This window comes from Crassostrea angulata, chromosome 3, assembly GCF_025612915.1.
Source record: "Crassostrea angulata isolate pt1a10 chromosome 3, ASM2561291v2, whole genome shotgun sequence".
Lineage (NCBI taxonomy): Eukaryota > Metazoa > Mollusca > Bivalvia > Ostreida > Ostreidae > Magallana > Magallana angulata.
The window spans coordinates 48,937,879-48,957,941 of NC_069113.1; the positions used below are offsets into that span (position 1 = coordinate 48,937,879).

Below are 20,063 nucleotides of genomic sequence, written 5' to 3' on the forward strand. Positions count from 1 at the left end.
AAATAAGGCGATTCTTTTAAAATGTTTGCATTCATGAAATTAAAATTTAGGGATAATATTGATTTAAAAGGGGATGTTTGGGGCTTCTGAAACGTATACCATGAAAAACACATACAAGTAGAAAAAGGAAGTAAAGGATTAATTGACTGGTAGTATAACAGGAAAATGACTCCAGACTTCAACACAATAATCAACATAAAATATGTATGTCTATCTGTAGAATTTATTATTATAACTACTATATCTGCATCAAGCAATTGTTAGAATAAATACATTTCTTAAAGACAAAACAAAAATGAAATACATTTCATTAAATCATTGCTGAAGTAACAAAAAATCTCAAACTATCACAGCCAAAAACAAGTCAAAGATGATCAGAAATATATAAATAACGGAAAACAGATCTCACTTAAGTCGGGCGTGTCTCTTACAACCAACAACATTTTCACAACTTCACAAGCACTTACAGTAAATGTTCATGTTTAAAGAATATAATTACAATCTGAGAATTCTTGAATCTACAACCCAAACTTGATAACACGATACAATATACCATACATTTGATTAAGGAGCACATGTTCGTATATTCAGAATACCTATAAAATCTTTGTCTCGAGAAATGGTTGCTGTTCAAAACAATACATGAATGAGTTGACTGGACGGATACACAAACAATGAGATTTCCTGAAGAAACAATGTACATAAAGGCATGTAACATATAAATGTACCACTAAATACTCAAAGCATGTAAAGTCCTCAAAATGTTCTGATAAATGTACTGATAATAATAGATATGTAATATATATGTATATAATTTTTACATGTATCGCTACACCTCCTTTAGCTATGAAATGTCCTCACAAGCTTTCTTGATGTATACACAATGACACCTATTATGAATTCCACAGACATACACGTACCACAAAACCTGCTGCCTGGCGGTGGAAAATATCACAAACATATTGACACATGTAATACAACATATTGACACATGTAATACAACAATGTAAAATATCCTAGTATAAAATACATATATCTATCTCTGTAAATATTTCATAACACTGACTAAATCTACAAGGATAGAATGTCTAGATAGGTTTTATATCAGTTCTAAAGTATACCAACTCAACCATTTGTTTAACGTAAAGTTTTTAAATTCTAAAATCTTCCATAGCCTGTTTTGATGAAATAAACAAGAGTATCTCTTTTTATCTCTCACTCTCTGGAGCCAAGATTGTTACAAACACCTCCATACAAAGATACTGAAAGAGAAACAGAACATGAATGAATGCAACTTACATTTCATGCTCATACATCCATCACTTATAACACTGACATCAATAAACTCACATCAATAATGCTTTATGCAATCTAAGATATTTCACACCTATTAAAATCATAAAATATGCATATAAATAAAATTAACTGATATTAAGGATGAATAAGCAGTGTGCGTGTACTAGGATTTATACAATCCTAACTATAGGATTTATACAATCCTAACTATAGGATTTATACAATCCTAACTATGTCCTTACCTGCAGTCATCCCCTCCCGTGCTGATTAAATATTTGTCATCAAAGGAAAATCGGACATTGGTCACATGGGCCGAGTGTCCCACGAATGATTTGTGGGGAGCCTGCAAATTTAATGAAATCTACATGTAATCATAACATATAAAGGTTTAAGCAATATTATTGTAAATGATGTTTTTTACGAAGATTATCACAGTTAACTTTTTATTAACAAGGGACACAGATTCTAAACACTCATTTGTGGGTAGATTTTTAATCTTTTAAATAAAGATCCATTTTCTCTATTTACTGTCTAGAAAGGGTTGTGCACTACACACTACACAATATATATGTTTCATTAACAAACTATAGATTACAGTAATGATTTCAACAAAGTTATATTCAGTTCTGACGTGTACATGTATAAGAACAAGTAAATCTTCTTTATTCACACTCTAGACTTCATTTAAATGCTGAAAAGTACAACTGAAATTTTTTTTGCTAGTTGATGAAACTGACAAGATTTCTATGTTTCTATGAACATCTCACTCAAAAATCACATAAAGAAAGGTGGCAAACCTTTATCATTGTAAATTGAAACAAACGCCAAATTGAATTCTAGAAATCAGTCACAGCAATTTGTGGGAGAAGCTAGATTTGTATAACAGCCTGTGCATGGAAACAAAACATTTCTCTTAAGTAGAGTCCACCAATGGGGGCCAGTTTGGAATATTTAAGGCAGAAGTGAGAAGCAGAAGTGGGGTCAAAGTATTGTAAACCCTGACAACTTACACTGATGAATACACCAGCCAGCTCCAATTAAATACAAACAATCATGTACATTTGAAGTTTCCAAATGGTGCATTTTGAAACAAATTTATTGTATTTATCGATAATAACTGTCTTGCGTTTGGGGTATATATGCATATGCTGTACAGGTTCTTGCTAATTAAAGGATTTTTTCATTCATGTACTTTCTAATTAATGCTGAAATAAATTTGGAGGGTATAGATTTATAACAGATTCTACATCAAATTTCAATCCATTTCTTCATCTCCCGGTTCATTGGCATTGGTGATTTCCTTTTTGACTTTCAGTAGTTTCCTGATAAGTTCCTTCAGTTTCCATATTCCAATACATTGTATCTAAATATTGCCTTTATCTGGCAGTCTATATGAGCATTTATAATGTAGGTACTTGTCATAGACATGCGTAATAGTACCGAGTCTCCGGCATCAAGAGTATTCTAGCTGTGTACAGGAGAGGAGGAGGTTGCTACACGGGTCTATGGTTGCTGTACAACAATTGTTTGTCTATATGTACAGCGGTTTCAGTGGTAAAGCCCTACTAAAGCAGTGTGTGACATCATCAGGTGTTCCTGATTTCATACTTACTCCCTCACCAAACTTACCGTTGTCTAAAGAATGCAAACACATGAGTAAGTAAACAAATTAGAGAAAAAAGCAATGAATGATGGGGAATAGTAACTCCATGCCCAAAAATATGTGTCTGGGATAGTTCTATGCATATGCTGATCACAGTTCATTGTTATCTGTTTACTGCTATTTCTAATTAAAAACTGAATCTAAATACCGGTAAATTATTTATTTATTATTATACATCATAAGTATTAAAAATCCATTTCAACATCTGACAGTCTGAAGTGTATATGTTCTACTGTAGATTCCTTTTTCATGCAAATACAGTTGAACTTTGATATCTCGAACACTGATATCTCGAATTCAATGGGCATGTCAAAGTGATTTGTAAGTCCAAACCACTTATTTTTTAAGTATTTTACCCTCGTTATCTTGAATACTAGGATATCACAAAGTTTCTAAACAGTCCCATCTAGTGTGAGATACCGAAGTTTGACAGTACTTAATTCTGCGATCCAACTGTTTCACATCAAATCATGAACATATAAAATTGTGAATGCAGTTTTAAAATATGCCAAAAGTGATTCTCAGGATTTCACGCAGATATTTATTCCTTGCGTTTAATTAGGAATCATCAGTATGCATATTAACTTTGTTTACAGGAGTTAAGCTTAATACTTATTTGAATAATAAATAAAGCTTCACTTACATTTACTTCAGAACAAGGGAAATCAAACAGTTTGACAAAGCCGAAGTCGTCGCCAGTGGCAAGGGCTGTTCCCAGGTGCGACAGATGGGCACAATTAACGTCGGCATTACTAGAGTCCTTTGGCCAGATCCCCACAACTTCCTTACCCAACACACTAAGAGGTGAAAATTCATAATCAGCGCATTAGTAAAATTTCATTCGGTTTGATTAAAAATCAAGAATTATAAGACAATTTTTTTTTCTAGAAGCAACTGTTGATGAAAATTCCTGTGTGAAATGGTCTAACTCACCTAGTCCATGAAGCCCATGTAATGCTATCAATGATTTTCTGATCCTCTATGATTTTTCCACTTGGTACCTCAAACACCTGATGTATATATGCACCTGTGCTCACCTTGAAATAGAGGTTCTACTTGTAAACAGACTTTTTCTTGGTCATTTCAATGTGACAATTATCAAACTTAATTGATAAAAACTTTGATTTTAATAGACTCTTTGGTAAGAAATACTTTAATGTATATAAACTTGAGCCTCACTCTGATATATCTGCTGTCGGCGGAGAAGTCCATCTGGATGACAAAGCTGGGGATGCCCTTACAGTAGCCACTCCTGTTGAGGGCGGGGCCAGAGGACAGGTCATAGAAGTCCACACAGTTCTCCTCCGAGCCCACTGCAAGGTGCTTTTTGTCCGGGCTGAATCTACAGTGCAAAAAAAACAAAAAAACAATGTAAATTTCTCCAGTGCTAATCAATTCTTCTGCACATCTTTTTGTACATGTAATTTTAAAAATAAAACATATAATTATATTGTATTAAGTCAAAATTATTTCATTAACCAACTTTTATTAGCGACGGCTTAATTTGCAACGTTATACCAGAGATATTTTTTTGTTAGGCTAATTTTGTAAAAAATTAAGAGTGATAGTTAATGGCCTGGTTTAGGGAGAGATGTCCTTGTAGAGAGTTTTTCAGAACCTCACAGAATATTCTCACACACAAATAGATGTTGGTTTACAATAAACCATTAACTGATAAGCAATACCAGAAGTTTTTCTGACATATTAAGTACATATACTCTTCATTGCTATGTGTGTAGGTACAGTACATCTATACTGATATATCATTAGATTACATCCGATGAACCTACAGAACCTGAAGTATTACATTAGAGTTGTTGGAACAAGTGTAGAGCTGTCAATGTGACAGCATTAACCGGGTTTTCTTTTATGTAAACTGTATTCATAATCCATGTCAACCCTGAATAGATAAACACTACCTACCGTATTCAGAGAAATGGAGTACTCTATATGCAATATTTTGCCAAAATTAAATGACTAAATTCAAAAGCTGGTATTTTTTTCATAAATTATCAGAAATCAAAATCCTAACAATATGCACACTTCTGATATATGTGCAATTGATCTGCAAAAGAACAACTTCCTATCTTGAAAACTGTAGGAGAAGTTATCCGTACAATGAGGGTACCCTTTTGGCAGCTGCCCGCCCACCCGCCCACCATTTTCACCATTTCAATAACTGGATTTTTCCATTGGAAAACCCGGTTAAAAAATACAGATACTGTTAAAATATACACAGACATTAGTCTCTGGCTGGGTTACCTGATGTCATACAGATACTATTAAAATATACACAGACATTAGTCTCTGGCTGGGTTACCTGATGTCATACAGATTGGAAAACCCGGTTAAAAAACTACAGATACTGTTAAATTATACACAGACATTAGTCTCTGGCTGGGTTACCTGATGTCATACAGATACTGTTAATATATACACAGACATTAGTCTCTGGCTGGGTTACCTGATGTCATACAGATACTGTTAAATTATACACAGACATTAGTCTCTGGCTGGGTTACCTGATGTCATACAGACACTGTTAATATATACACAGACATTAGTCTCTGGCTGGGTTACCTGATGTCATACAGATACTGTTAAATTATACAAGGACATTAGTCTCTGGCTGGGTTACCTGATGTCATACAGATACTGTTAAATTATACACAGACATTAGACCTGATGTCATACAGATACTGTTAATATATACACAGACATTAGTCTCTGGCTGGGTTACCTGATGTCATACAGATACTGTTAATATATACACAGACATTAGTCTCTGGCTGGGTTACCTGATGTCATACAGATACTGTTAAATTATACAAGGACATTAGTCTCTGGCTGGGTTACCTGATGTCATACAGACACTGTTAATATATACACAGACATTAGTCTCTGGCTGGGTTACCTGATGTCATACAGACACTGTTAATATATACACAGACATAAGTCTCTGGCTGGGTTACCTGATGTCATACAAATACTGTTAATATATACACAGACATTAGTCTCTGGCTGGGTTACCTGATGTCATACAGATACTGTTAATATATACACAGACATTAGTCTCTGGCTGGGTTACCTGATGTCATACAGATACTGTTAATATATACACAGACATTAGTCTCTGGCTGGGTTACCTGATGTCATACAGATACTGTTAAAATATACACAGACATTAGTCTCTGGCTGGGTTACCTGATCTCATACAGATACTGTTAATATATACACAGACATTAGTCTCTGGCTGGGTTACCTGATCTCATACAGACACTGTTAAAATATACACAGACATTAGTCTCTGGCTGGGTTACCTGATGTCATACAGACACTGTTAATATATACACAGACATTAGTCTCTGGCTGGGTTACCTGATGTCATACAGATACTGTTAAATTATACACAGACATTAGCCCTGGCTGGGTTACCTGATGTCATACAGATACTGTTAAATTATACACAGACATTAGTCTCTGGCTGGGTTACCTGATGTCATACAGATACTGTTAATATATACACAGACATTAGTCTCTGGCTGGGTTACCTGATGTCGTTAATGGCCCCTGATCTGTCTCGTCTCTTTCCCAGTAACTTTAAGTCATTTGCAGAGAACACCAAAAATTCTCCATTCTTACATCCAACAGCGATGAGTTCTCCATCCAGACTGAAGGCTACCGAGCGAGCGGCACTAACAGTCAGCTTACCGACCAATGACTAAAAAGGTCAAATCATAGCATCAAAAGGTGATATCTTAGCATCAAAAGGTGATATCTTAGCATCAAAGGGTCACATCATAGCACTAAAAGGTCACATCAAAGCATTTAAAAAACATGTCATAGCACAAAAGGTCAAATCAAATTATCAAAAGGTCATATCATACTATCAAAAGGTCATATCTTAGCATCAAAATTCATATCATAACATCTAAAGGTCAATCATATCATCAAAGGTCTCTTCAAATTATCAAAAGGTCACAGCTTAGCATAAAGTGCATGTAATGGTAGTTTAAATCAAAGATATTATTTTCTATTTAAATGAATATAAAAAGTCAATCTCTAAATTGTTTCAAAAGATATATATATTTCTCTACCCTTCTATATAAGAACAAATCTTAGACAAATTCAGTACTATTATTACCTTATTGGCCAGATCCCATATTCGTACGGACCCATCGTAGCTACTGGTTGCAAACTTGGCGGCCAGGGGGTGGGTGTCTAGCCCCCACACCTCCCCCTCCCCATGGCCGGCCACTAGGACCTGCACTGCTGCATTCTTCTCGGTGATCTCGAGGACTGTGTTATCTTTGGTGCCAACAAGGATCTTACCCTAAAAAAAGAAATATACAATGTACTACAAGGACGCATACACCTCACCAGGTTTAAAGTTAATAAAGTCCCCCAAAATATCAATACACCGCATTATCATTTCAGTACCATTATTTCATGCAATAATTAAAAGAGGAAATTTTGTTATTCAAATTTTGATTTAGATTTGTTCCCCTTTGCAAACCTTCCAATAAAACAAAAATAAAATAGATCTACCTGCATGCTACATTTAACAATATAACTTGAAAATTTGTGATGGTCTAAAATTCCATTGTCCAAACCAAGTGATTATAGAGACATAATTCATGTTGATGTTTGATGAGTTTTCTCACTTTTAATTTTTCTACATATAGCAAAAAAATTACTCTTTGCCCCTTCCATTACCTTGCCCCTACAGACAGACTTGACGACGTCAATTTTGTTGCCTGTCTCTGTCAGAGGAAAGGCGCGGCGTCTCATCATCTCCTGGTCCCACAGCTTCACCGGGCCATTGTCCTTACCCCTAGAATCACAACAACAACAATCTTGATTATGTTTTATTTATTCATCTTATATTAAATTTGCAATATCCAACCATCTCTTTCTGTAAACAATCAGATGGGTTAGTCTGAAGAAGAGGTTTGGCTACTTCTTTATTATTAACCTTCATTTTAACTTTGCTTTAAAAAAATATAAATGATGACATGAACTTTTAGTTTTTCCAACTAGTACATGTAAAGAGTACTTACGATCCCTCTTTTCCACCAGTGACAATGAAACCATCCCGTAGTGTTGTAAACATGGTGAACACTGGGCCATTGTGGGCCTTAGGAACAAGGCGGGTCAAGGTCGTGTCCTTCCACACGTACACATCCCCATTCATAGCACCGGTGAAGGTCAAATTGTTCTACAAAGTATAATGAGACACAATATCTGAGATGTTCAGAAGTTTTCTTTAATTTGTATGGATGTTCATGATAGTTATGATAAAAATTAATAACAAGGACATGAAATTGATGACACTAAAATAAGTAATACATCAATTGTAAAAGCTATTATTACAATAAATCTAAATAAATGGAAAAAACTTACAGCTCCAAATGCCACAGACAGCATGGTGTGTAGGGTTTTGATCTTTGTGCCGGTCCCAGCGTCTGTAAGAATCCCCCGCTTGCCCACCAGCTCACTGCCTGCCACTGACCAAAACTTGACATGCTTCACCCCCACGGACACAAACTGACTGTCCGAGTCCGGGCGGAACTCAGCACGGAATATCCGCTGGTTATGTCCAGGGGCACTTGCTACTTTCACACCTTGAAAAAATCACAAGTAACTTTATTATTGACCAGATTAATAAAAATTATCATTTACTCTATGCTTTAAATTTTAACTCCTGTTATACTGCAGAATTTAACATCATACAATAACATGTATGTTTTGATAATTCATCTATGTATTCTAGATCAAACTTATTTTGGACAAAATTTAGCACAGGAAAAAAAATTGTCATACTGTATTTATATAAAGGTAGACTGCAATATGTATGCATCAATTAGAGTGAATCTATGATTGTATTTTAATTAAATTATTGTAGATAAACCCCTACCATCTTGCCATCTCCACACAGCTATTTGATGATCATCTGCCAAGTCTACTGACACAATGTACTTCCCTGTACAGGAGAAATCGACTGAGCATACTCCACGAGAGTGACCTCCCCTTAACATGGACTTGGTTTCCTTGGTGACAGCATCCCACACATGTATGGATGGAGGATTTCCAATCTGACCCGAGGCAACGATGTTCTTAAACTTGCTGTGCTGGTTGACCGCTAGACATATGATGTCATCTGTGTGTTCCAGGTAGAAACTTTGATTTCCTGAAACCATGACAACAATGCCATAAGTACATATGAACATATTTCTCCAAATAAACTTTATATGTGTCCACCAACATTGTGGAATTTAGAGGACAAGAAGTGTCTGGTAAACAAACATTCTGTATCACACAAGCCAGCAAAATGAGCATGACATGCATGCTGAACCAAGACACATGGGGTACACCACTTCCTTGTAGTTTCTGTCATCAAGGATTCCTTTTTTTATAACACAATGAAGATTTGTCAACATAGGTCCTGTAGGTGTGTAGTTTCATTACGTGTTAGACGATAGGCAATCTATTACCTGTGGACAGATTCTGAACAATTCCGGCGCCGGCAGCATGGAACACAATGTCTGCCCCATCATTGATGTAGTGTAGGTTGTTCCTGGAATCAAATCCTCTGTAGCCGTGGACATACTCCAACTGTAAATCCTGTGGGACAATCAAAGATCTCATACATCATCATTCAATCAAAATTGTTATCCTTTTAGAGCCATGTTTATATTTATTTTCAATTGAAAAGCATGGGGAAAATAAAGCTTCTAATTCTAAATATTACCAAACAATTTTGATAAAAAGATTGTTAGCATTCTTTGTTAAGTCTAGGACAGTCTAGCCCACGCTTACATTGACAGGGGTGATCTTCTTGCGTTTGGAGCCTGTGGACGGGATCTCCACCCGCTGTACCTTGGGAGGGATAGGAGCATTCCTACTGACACTGGGTCTGTTAAAACAAACTTATAAATATGTATTCCAACATAAAAAATATCATTGTCTTTTAAAACACGTATGCATGAAGGATTAGAAATTTTGTTCCAAATTCATGAAGATGTATCAGCTGCAAACTTAGCACTGTTCATTTTAAAAAATGCATTAACCAGGAATATCCAACTGATACGCTGCAAGGTACAGATATACATGTACATGTTATTCAATTAAATCACATATACATGTATTGCCATTAAAGCTGATATATGTAGTACAGTGTATTAAATCTATTCAAGGACTTATTAATTTGCTATTTGTTAAGTGTTAACCACTTACTTCTCCACCTCGGCGTGCTCCTGTAGGTGTGGTTTGGTGCCCTCTTTCTCTCGGATTGGGTTGACATAAATCTTTGTGTTGTAGTCTATATTCTTTTCTCGTTCAACATCACTGTCATATCCTGTTTAGAACAGAGGTTTTTTTTTAAACCATATTAGGGAATATATTGAAATTATGAATTTCTGGATTTTGTGGTAACACACTACCATACCATTAAAAACATACTTGTCTTCGTCGAAACTATTCCTTCTCCACTTGTAACACACATAATTAAATTTTTCTTTACCTCCCTCTTCCTCAGAATCAGTGTCCGAGTCATCGCTCTCTCCACATGTGGTGTTTCTGTCCGCCGCAGAGCTACACTGCCACACCATGACCGCAGTATCTGCCCCACCGGTCGACACCAGCAGCTTGTCGTCAGCCGACCATCGCACATTGGTCACATGGGCTGAGTGACCTACATACCGCTTATGTTTGGCAAACTTTCCCTGGAATTTTTGGTATCATGATAACCAATGGAAATGGGGACAGTTTTCCAATTATCAAGTCTCATATGTATGCAGACATTTTAAATTGTTGTGTTCTAAATTCTTTAAGCATCAGATATTGGTTGTAAACATATTAATTTTTAATGTAAATCATCCCATCACTATCAATATTAATGTTGAGAAAATATTCATCCACACAGTATTAATTGAACACACAGAAATTCACATACCCAGATTTCATTTCTGATTATAACCTTAAGTTAACCAACCTTGACTGGATACTGGAACAGCTTGACAAACCCAAAGTCATCTCCAGTGGCCAGGAGTTGTCTGTCCTTGGAGAGACAGGTGGCATTGACATCTGTGATGTCACTCTTCGGTGGCCAGATCCCCTCACACGTCTTCCCTAGAACACAGGTCCATGTGGCCCAGTTAAGTTTCTCCACCTCTGAGTTACTAAGCGTCAGTCTCTTACCCCGGGGCGCTTCATAAAACAGCTGTTCCTTTGCCCCAGTGTTCACCATCAACAATTTTCCTGTAAACAGAACATATCCTTTTTAATCCAACCACAATCCAATCTATAAACCGGTTTTAACAACTTTCCTAAAAGTCAATCCAACCCATTGTAAGTCAGTTACTAAAGGTATTGAAAATTCAAATTTACCGGTAATATATGATGCATACAATCTTAGATTATGGAGGAAAAATTCTAAATTTCTGTGATAAATCTTAGCACAAAAATGCTGATCATTAAAACGAAAGGACATCTTGTGTCCTTCCCCCTGGTTTTCCCTAGGGGTCGGGGTTTTATCGCTAGCCTCTGACTAACCTGCCCCATCCCAGTCCACGTGGGTGATGTAACTGGAGGCCGCCTTGCAGGTCCCCACTCTCTTCTTACTGAGCACGTTGTAAATGTCCACAAAGTTGTCATGGGAAGCCACAGCCAGGTACTTGCCTTCTCCTGAAAATACAGCCAGGTAATGTCACGAACAAAAATTACAGCAAGTCTTTTTTATTCATAGAAACTATAGCAAGTATGTAATCAAGAGACGCTTAGCATTATTTTACCAGATGATTATTGAATGACTTTTAGGGGTTTAATTAGTGTTGCCCAGAGTTTTTTTCTGTCGCAGAGAAAAATATGACATGGGGAAAAGGCAGTTGGTGACTTGCGAGTGGGTGTTCTGTAGAAATCCCTTACCTGGAGAGAACTTAATGTCAGAGATTTCCTCTTTTCTGTGATGGAACGAGATCACTTCCTCCATATTCTCTCCATTTACAACCATGAAGCTTCCTTCAATAATTACAAAGAAACATACACGATAGTTTGACAAATTTCTGAAGTGATGTATCAACTGGTTTAGATATTCTTCACACTGAATCTAACCATATGATGTTTACAAATTACAGACATATTCATCCTTGTCAAAACATTATTACTGCAAGAGAGATCAAAATCCAAACACTTTCTCCAGCTATGAAATAAAAATAGAAGATCAAATTCTTAATTCTTTTCTCTTTAGATTTACAACGTTTACTGTGTTCTCACCATCTTTCTGACCGACAGCCAGAAATTTGCCATCAGAAGAGAAGCCGACACTCCTTCCGGCCTGTTTAAGGATCTTGTAGCTGATCATCTTGTGTTCAGTAGCCAGGTCCCACACCCTAAGAGTCTTGTCGTCACTGACCGTGGCACAAATCGGCTTTGTGGGGTGCATACCAAGGCCCCACAGCTCTCCCTGCATGTGACCCTTCAATCAAAGAAACACAAAATTGAACTACATTTACTCTGTATAACTACATGCTAAACAATGATTGACTATTTAACATATGAAATGTATTTATAAACCAATTATAATCAAATCAATATGTGTACATGTCTCTCCAAGCTTAATAGTAACTACAAAAAAAAACAAGAGAAATGCATTTGGCACACAGACATTTTGGTATAATGATATGCAGAAGCTTAATAAAAAAAATACCTAAAAAAACTTTACTTATCTTTCTGAAAAGGTCAAGCAGTTCATCACTGTGTTCTTGTTTTGCCTGTAGGAGTTTTGTCCCTTACCTGAGCCAGGATTGTCATGGGGCCACCCTTGTCCACCTCCAGCACCTCTCCATTCTTGGTTCCCACCAGGATCTTGCCATGACCCAGGACAATGGCCCTAATGGGGGGCAGGTCTGTCATCAGTACGCCCCGCGAGGACTGCTCGATCCCTGACTTCTTGATGTAGTATTGCTTCAGACAGCGCTCAAACTGGTCGTCCCACAGACCTATCATCCCGTCCTTACCACCTGTTACAAAACCCTGAAAGAAAATTAGCTTGTAATTGATAATGGATTCAAAGTATCATCTGTATGCAATGATATACCAAATGGGAATCTGTCAAATTTTACTGCAGTAGTAGACTGGTTTTCTAGAGATTTTTCTAAAATCCTCTCTCTTCTATAGAAAAAAGATTCATTAAATTTTTAATACATGTACATAAATTACACTTTAATTTAACAATTAATTCACCTTTACAAGAACAATTTAAACATTATTTTGTAAAATGACTTCAATTCGATTCAGAGTCTAACCTTATCCAGAGAATGCATGGCAAAGAGTGGGCCTTCGTGTGCCTTCACAGATTTTTGAAGGGTGGAATCTTTCCATATAAAAACATTGCCATCACTTCCTCCCGAGAAACTGATGTCTGACGCCCTCCCAAATGCTACACACAGCATGTCACATGACTTGGACACATTTCCAAAAGTACCGCGAGTGGAAGTGAAACCACCACCTAAAATAGATTCATGACTTAGAAAATCCATCTTAAATACATGTACTGATATACTGTACATGTACACAAGTAAAAAATTAAGGTTATCCATGCACTAAACATCTAATATGTATATACATTTAGCTCAAGTTCCTTAAATTCTGTTCATAATAATTTTTTCTATACTCAATGTTCAAACATTCATGTCAGTTTTCCCTTACCCGCTTGAGTCCAGAACTTGATGTGTTTAACTCCCACTGTAATCAGCTTGTTGGCTTCAAATGGATTCCACTTAATGACAAATATCTTATCCTTATGACCCCTGAAAAAGAGAAAAATGTATAATTAGCAAGCAATTTCTATGTGTGAAGAAAACTGAAATGCAAACACTATTTTGTATATACAAGGATAAATTCATTTTGTTTGTGCAAATAGCTTCAGGCACTACAGAGATTTCACCTTATCAAAATTTACTCCAAGTTTATTTTCAGTACAAGACTACCAGTATATATGATAAACATGTACTGCATGTACTGCTTTGAATTGGACTGGTTCAAAAGTCCATCATGCATGTGGCCAAATAGGAATATGTCTGGTAAGTATAGAATAAATGGACATGACTGAACATATTTACTGTACTTTAAACAGTCAGTATCTGATGAAATAAACAGTACCTTGTGGTGGCCAGTTTCTCTCCCTTCCTCCAGTCCCAGACCACGATACAGTGGTTATCATCCAGGCCTACAGATGCCAGCTTCTTACCGTCCCCTGAAATAATATCAAAGGTTTATTGCATTAAAATCAAGTTCCCTGGTTATCAATGACATTCCATACATGTGTTGACAACTGAAACAAAGAAATTTTTCTTTCATTCAACAAAAAAATATATATCTATAACATGATGTATATGACTCCTTCAAGATTTTTCAACAAAACATCTTCTCTCTGATGTATCCATTAAACAGTTTACCATGAAATTAATGGTTTCTTTATACACTACTACATGTATGTAAAAGGAATATACTGTACCTGAGAAATCTACAGCACACACTCCCCTTTGATGCTGTCCTTTTAAAATAGAGGCAGTCTTCAAAGTCTCTGCATCCCACACATGAACTGACGGATCTCGACCAACCTGCAGAGACAAATAAAAACACATTATAAGAATTAATGCTCAATTACATGTATTAAAAATATTTATTATTTTTTAAATTAATATCATTTGAGTCATCAGTTCAAAAATTGGAGAAAAAACCCCAAATGGTCCATCATGTAAGTTAGAAACAAAATGATAATATTTGCACCTGCAAAATAAATAGTATATTGTTATGCTGTATGATTTTGAATGAATTGAGAGGACTCTACAGTATCCATTCTTCACAACAGAGAGAGAGAGAGAGAGAGAGAGAGAGAGAGAGAGAGAGAGAGAGAGAGAGAGAGAGCGCTACCCACCTGTCCTGTGGCCACAAGGTCTTTGATGGGGTGAATACACAGACAAAGGATGTCATCTGTGTGCTCTGTGTAGAACTTCTGCGAGTGCTTGTCCCTGTTGTAAACAATGCCGGCGGCAGCTACGTGGTACACTACCTCACCGTTCTGGGTGTAGAATAAGTTATTGCGGCAGTCGTAGCCACGATACCTGCAAACAAGTCAATTAATTATAAACTTAAATGAACAGGACCAAATCTGTATTAAAATAAAATCTTTGAAGACAATGAGCTGAAACTGCACTTAAATTTTTTTGAAATACAATCTAATGAGATTATAATCATAAACCTAAAATCATAAATCTATATACAGTAAAACTTGGTTATAGCAAACACACCTATAATGCATTGACGTTTACAGTGAAGTGATTTTCATTCCAAGTGACTTTAATACATGTTGTAAACTTGACGGTTATAAAGAACTACGCTTATAATGAAAATATAAACACCTGTCCCTGGCACTTTGTTATAAGCGTACTTGTAAACTTTTTGGATATAGATTTCCCTATTAAAGTTATGAACCAATGTACAAGTACATACCCATGGATAAATTGGAGTTTGAGTCCTGCTGTAGGACCTCTCTTCCGTTTCTGTCCTGCCTGTAGTTCGTCTTTAGTCAGTTTCCTGATTTTAGCAGCATCCTCCTTGTAGATGGCCCTGGAATACACCACCTGCTTCTCTGCCTCCAGATCTGAGTCCATGTCGGCCACATCGGATAAATCAGAATCACTCTCCTCGCTGTTAGAGTCCACAAAACCTGTCAAATCGATCCAACATTAATAGATACTAAAGTCAAAGAACCAAAAATATTTACTTCTGTAAATATTTGTGCACATAACAGTATATCACACTCAGTTTAACTGCAGTTTTCATATGCATATAACACCAGTTTTACAAAATGTCCACATGATAATCAACTTTAGGAGAGTACACTTGGATTACCCACCTGACTGGGGGTCGGGCTCACTGCTCCCGTCCGCCAGGAACTTCCACTGGAACACCGCATGGTCTGCCCCGCCTGTCGTGATAACCCGCGTCTTGTCATGGGAAAATCTCACATTGGTCACATGAGCCGAGTGTCCAACATATTTCCTGAACTTTGCACCTTAAATCAGAATACAAAACAACATAAATAAATTTTACCTCCTTTTCACAATTTTACTTGATTTACATGTAATGACTGATATAGTTCTTTAAGGCACAGTACTGAATACCTTTTTTCAAACAAGGAAACTTGAACAGTTTGACGAGACCGAAATCATCCCCCGTGACCAGAACCTCTCCCTGGAAGTAAGCGTCCACCGCGTTCACGTCGTTTGTGTCTGTGTACTTCTCCCAGATGCCGTTGACCTCATTTCCAAGGACCCCGGTGAATGTGTACCAGTGTATGCTGGAGATCTCTTCTCTGTTAGTCACCTGTTTCCCAGCTATTGAAACCAAACAGTTACACTCAGTACAGACAGCTCTTACTTATCAAAACAGATTTTAAGACATAATGTGTATTGTAAATGTGGGTACTGGTATATCTTATTTGCAACACTCACGCTATACATGTAAAGAAAGGGATATTTTGGGGGAATTATAAAAAGGTAGGATTATTCCAAAATTAACATACACGTAAATACTATCTACAGTGTACATGTATGCTTATAATTTTTGAGAGTTTTTAGTCTCAAATAATGAAAGTCACAAACATTTTAATGTGAACATTACTCTTTGCTTTAAGAAAATAACATGCTCTTCATGATAATCATTTTTGACTATTATCTGCAATCTTTCAAACTTTCCAATGAACTGTAAGCTACAATTAGGTACATGTTTTAACACTTTTTATCTAAACAAATACTTAACACACCTGGCATTTTAAAGAAGAGTCTCTCCGCCGCCCCGCTGTTTGTCTGTAGGTAGTTACTGTCCGTGGACCAATCAATGTGGGTGATGAAGCTGGAGCTACCGCGACACGTCCCCAGCAGTTTGTACCGCTGCTCCGTGGAGTAAATGTCCACAAAGTTGTCGTTGGAGGCGACGGCAAGGTACTTCCCGCACGGAGAGAACTTCATCTCATGGATCACCTCCTTCCTGTCCTTTAGGTGGATCACCTCCGACAAATCTCTGGAAACATCAAACACACTCAAGTCACAATAATTCACAAATGCTTCTTTCTCTTGATTTTTATCATTAACCTTATATTAAACATTTATAAATTCAATGATTTGTGGGGTCAGTTTTTAAGGCATTTCCAAATATAACAGGTTTATGGAGAAACCCCAATAATTACACATATTTCATAGAACATGTAAATTAGGTTCAAAACTGAAGCCAACACACTAACAAAAACATACCTAGTTTTTAGGACCATGAACGATCCATCAGTGAGACCCAATGCAATATGGCTTCCATCTGCATCAAAAGCACAGCTCCTGATCTTCTGGTCCACCGACACCTTTGAGATCGCCTCAAAATTGTTCATGTTCCAGAGCCTGAAATTATTTTACACTCATCAGGAGTCTTCTGTTTACTCTAATAGTCCAGGATAAATACAAGTACTCTCAATTTGTGTTGGAAGAAAAAAAATGTTTAATTCATACCTTAACGTCTGGTCATCACTTCCAGTTGCAAAGATGGGCTTCTTTGGATGCACGGCTAAGGCCCATAACTCTCCCTCTGCGTGGCCATCAACAATACAGCGGGGTTTGTCCCGGTCTCGTACAATCACCTCAAATATCTGACTGTCCTGTGTCCCGATCAGAACTCTATCCCCCCGCCAACACACACTGCGCACCGACAGGCCTGAAGAAAAAAAAAGAACTATGAAAAGCTATAGATTTTTCCCTTTAAAAAAGTTTCTCTCCAACTTAAGCATTAAAAATGTATACAATATAATAACAATGTGTACATGTATATCCAGTTATACTTGTAACTATTCATCTAATCTACCTTTATATCCGACAGGTGAGTTAGACAAATTTACACTAGTCACAGGTTTGAAGTCTGGGTCCCACAATCTGACAGTTCCATCCTTGCCCCCTGTGCTATAACCATCTTCAGACATGTCCAATGTAAATATTGCACCCTATAAAGACAATTTTTAAGATAACTTCAAACTACAAACTGAATGTCTATGCTGCACAAACATAGATGTATATATAGTGTGTAAACATGCACTTCTTTGTAATGTACACCATACATGTGTATATAGCATGAACATATCAATTATTAACATTGTCAAATGTAAAGGCACATGAATTTAGAATACACATGCACCAATCACTGATTAGTATCTAATTCAATTTACTGTAGCTAAATTTTTTGAAGACTTTGCAACATAAATGTAAACTATTTTTTAGAGAGACTCAAAGCCTCTTTTTCTTTCATTTCTTTTAGCTTTAATTCTAGTTTTACATTTAAAAATTGATGGTTCACTTCTTTCCAAAAAAAATCTAGCAGCTGACTTACTTGATGAGCAGCTGGAATGACTCTGTCCAAGTTGTTTCCTCTCCAGACATAAATATCTCCAGCCAGAGTTCCGGAGTATGTCGTGTCATCCGGCCCGAAGGCCAGACACATGATGGTTTGGATTTCCCCTGTCTTTCCAAACACTCCTTTCTTGGCAGTGAGAGCGTTCCCACACAGAGACCAGAACTTGATGTGTTTCACACCACAGCTGACCAAAGAATTCTCAGCGTAGGGATTAAACTGGACATCAAACACCTACAAAGAGAAATTCATCTTCGTACATAGTCTCCACAACATAGTCCTTGAAATGTTCATCTGCATGTACATTAACTTTGTAGCAGATTTTCATCATTAAAATAATCCATGAAGACAACATACACATTAAGCAATCAGAAGTTTGGCAATTTCAGTTAATACATAATTGATTTAATCAGTCTGGTAGGACTACAAATGTATGTCTTTAAATACCTTTATGAATATTATCAACTTTTTAACAAACTATTGACCCTGATCTGAAGTTCTGAATTCTCACTAACCCCACCTAATGACTGGAAGGAACCCTCCCTCAATGTATATGTACTTACCCTGTCTGAATGTCCCCTGACAGTTGCTAGGATCTTGCCTTTTCTCCAGTCCCATACATTGATAGTAGCATGCTGGTCTAAGCCCACAGAAACCACACGCTGAAATAAAGAAGTGATGTACAAACAGCATGTGTCTGAATCTGATTCAATGAATTAAATAAAGGCACCCAGTGTGACTCTTATTGTGTTTGTTAAATTCATTGTCTAAATGGAAAAAAGTCTAAATAGAAAAATATTTGTTTTGTACCGAGTTCAAATTTTGATACATAAAGACTAATTTTCTTACCCCTCCTTCTTCATCAAATCCTACAGCAGCCACGCCATTCTGGTGTCCATCCTGGAGAATGGACACCGTCTCCATTGTAGTTGTGTCCCACACACAGATGAAGGGATTCTTTCCAGTTTGTCCGGTGGCAACCATAGTTTTGTCAGGATGGAGAGCCAAACTGTTAGATAAAAATATATAATGATATGACTTTCAGGGGCACTTTCTGCCAAAAAGACACCTGGGAAGAGCGACAGTCAGGATGGCAGAATTAAATAAATATTTAAGGCATTTAACTTTTATTTCTTCAAATTCAGGCTTAGTAAAGTTATGCTAAGCTTTTACACTGGGTAACTTTTCACGTCTCCTTCTATTAAGGATTTCTTTAATTTCTCTCTGTGTTCTGCATGATATCATTATACAGTAATTTAATAAATTCACTGGTGTGAGCTGTTGTTTGACTAATTGGCTTAAATCTAGTTTAAACATCAATAAGGAGGCAACTTAAACCGAGGAAATTCGAAATGGCTACAGCATTTCACCTAACAACCACAATTGTTCGTATCAAAACTCTGTAGATGATATTGTTAAGACTGATTATATGTAATCTTATGATGCTAACCACAAAATATCGTCATCGTGTCCCAAAAAGAAGCGTTGTTTATGTTCCCTAGGGTTGTAAACAATCCCCACACCGGCTACAAAATAGGTAACTTCTTTGCTGGCCGTGTAATAGAGATTGTTGCGACATTGGTGGCCTCTATAACCGAACACCCACTCCAGCCGCAGTTGGCTCTTTGGTGCAGTTTTGGTCGCCATTCTGCAA

General features: G+C 36.8%; 1 protein-coding gene across 1 annotated transcript; it reads right to left on the bottom strand.

Annotated features, from left to right (window-relative positions):
• Positions 1 to 205: 205 nt before the first annotated feature.
• LOC128176513 (echinoderm microtubule-associated protein-like 6) lies at positions 206 to 20,063 on the bottom strand. Its single transcript, XM_052842915.1, has 36 exons — positions 19,860 to 20,063; positions 19,259 to 19,418; positions 18,973 to 19,071; positions 18,389 to 18,643; positions 17,870 to 18,005; positions 17,521 to 17,722; positions 17,275 to 17,412; positions 16,788 to 17,044; positions 16,147 to 16,359; positions 15,879 to 16,037; positions 15,473 to 15,689; positions 14,898 to 15,084; positions 14,475 to 14,580; positions 14,120 to 14,213; positions 13,667 to 13,767; positions 13,264 to 13,466; positions 12,752 to 12,991; positions 12,233 to 12,434; positions 11,885 to 11,977; positions 11,513 to 11,644; positions 10,953 to 11,218; positions 10,482 to 10,683; positions 10,196 to 10,316; positions 9,779 to 9,875; positions 9,454 to 9,583; positions 8,877 to 9,149; positions 8,363 to 8,583; positions 8,020 to 8,177; positions 7,676 to 7,793; positions 7,104 to 7,292; positions 6,511 to 6,680; positions 4,139 to 4,301; positions 3,893 to 3,996; positions 3,603 to 3,756; positions 1,539 to 1,639; positions 206 to 1,262 (listed from the first exon to the last, which is right to left on the bottom strand). Exons 1-36 carry the CDS (start codon positions 20,054 to 20,056, stop codon positions 1,238 to 1,240), a joined length of 5,883 nt encoding a protein of 1,960 aa, XP_052698875.1. The 5' UTR covers positions 20,057 to 20,063; the 3' UTR covers positions 206 to 1,237.

Bases quoted from the DNA above. Each gene is read 5' to 3' on its own strand.
- LOC128176513 (XM_052842915.1), bottom strand. From the start codon at position 20,056: ATGGCGACCAAAACTGCACCAAAGAGCCAACTGCGGCTGGAGTGGGTG. The intron at 9,150-9,453 runs GTAATAGATTGC...TCATGGTTTCAG, and splicing joins TGTTCAGAATCTGTCCACAG to GAAATCAAAGTTTCTACCTG. The intron at 8,178-8,362 runs GTAAGTTTTTTC...TATACTTTGTAG, and splicing joins TGTCTGTGGCATTTGGAGCT to AACAATTTGACCTTCACCGG.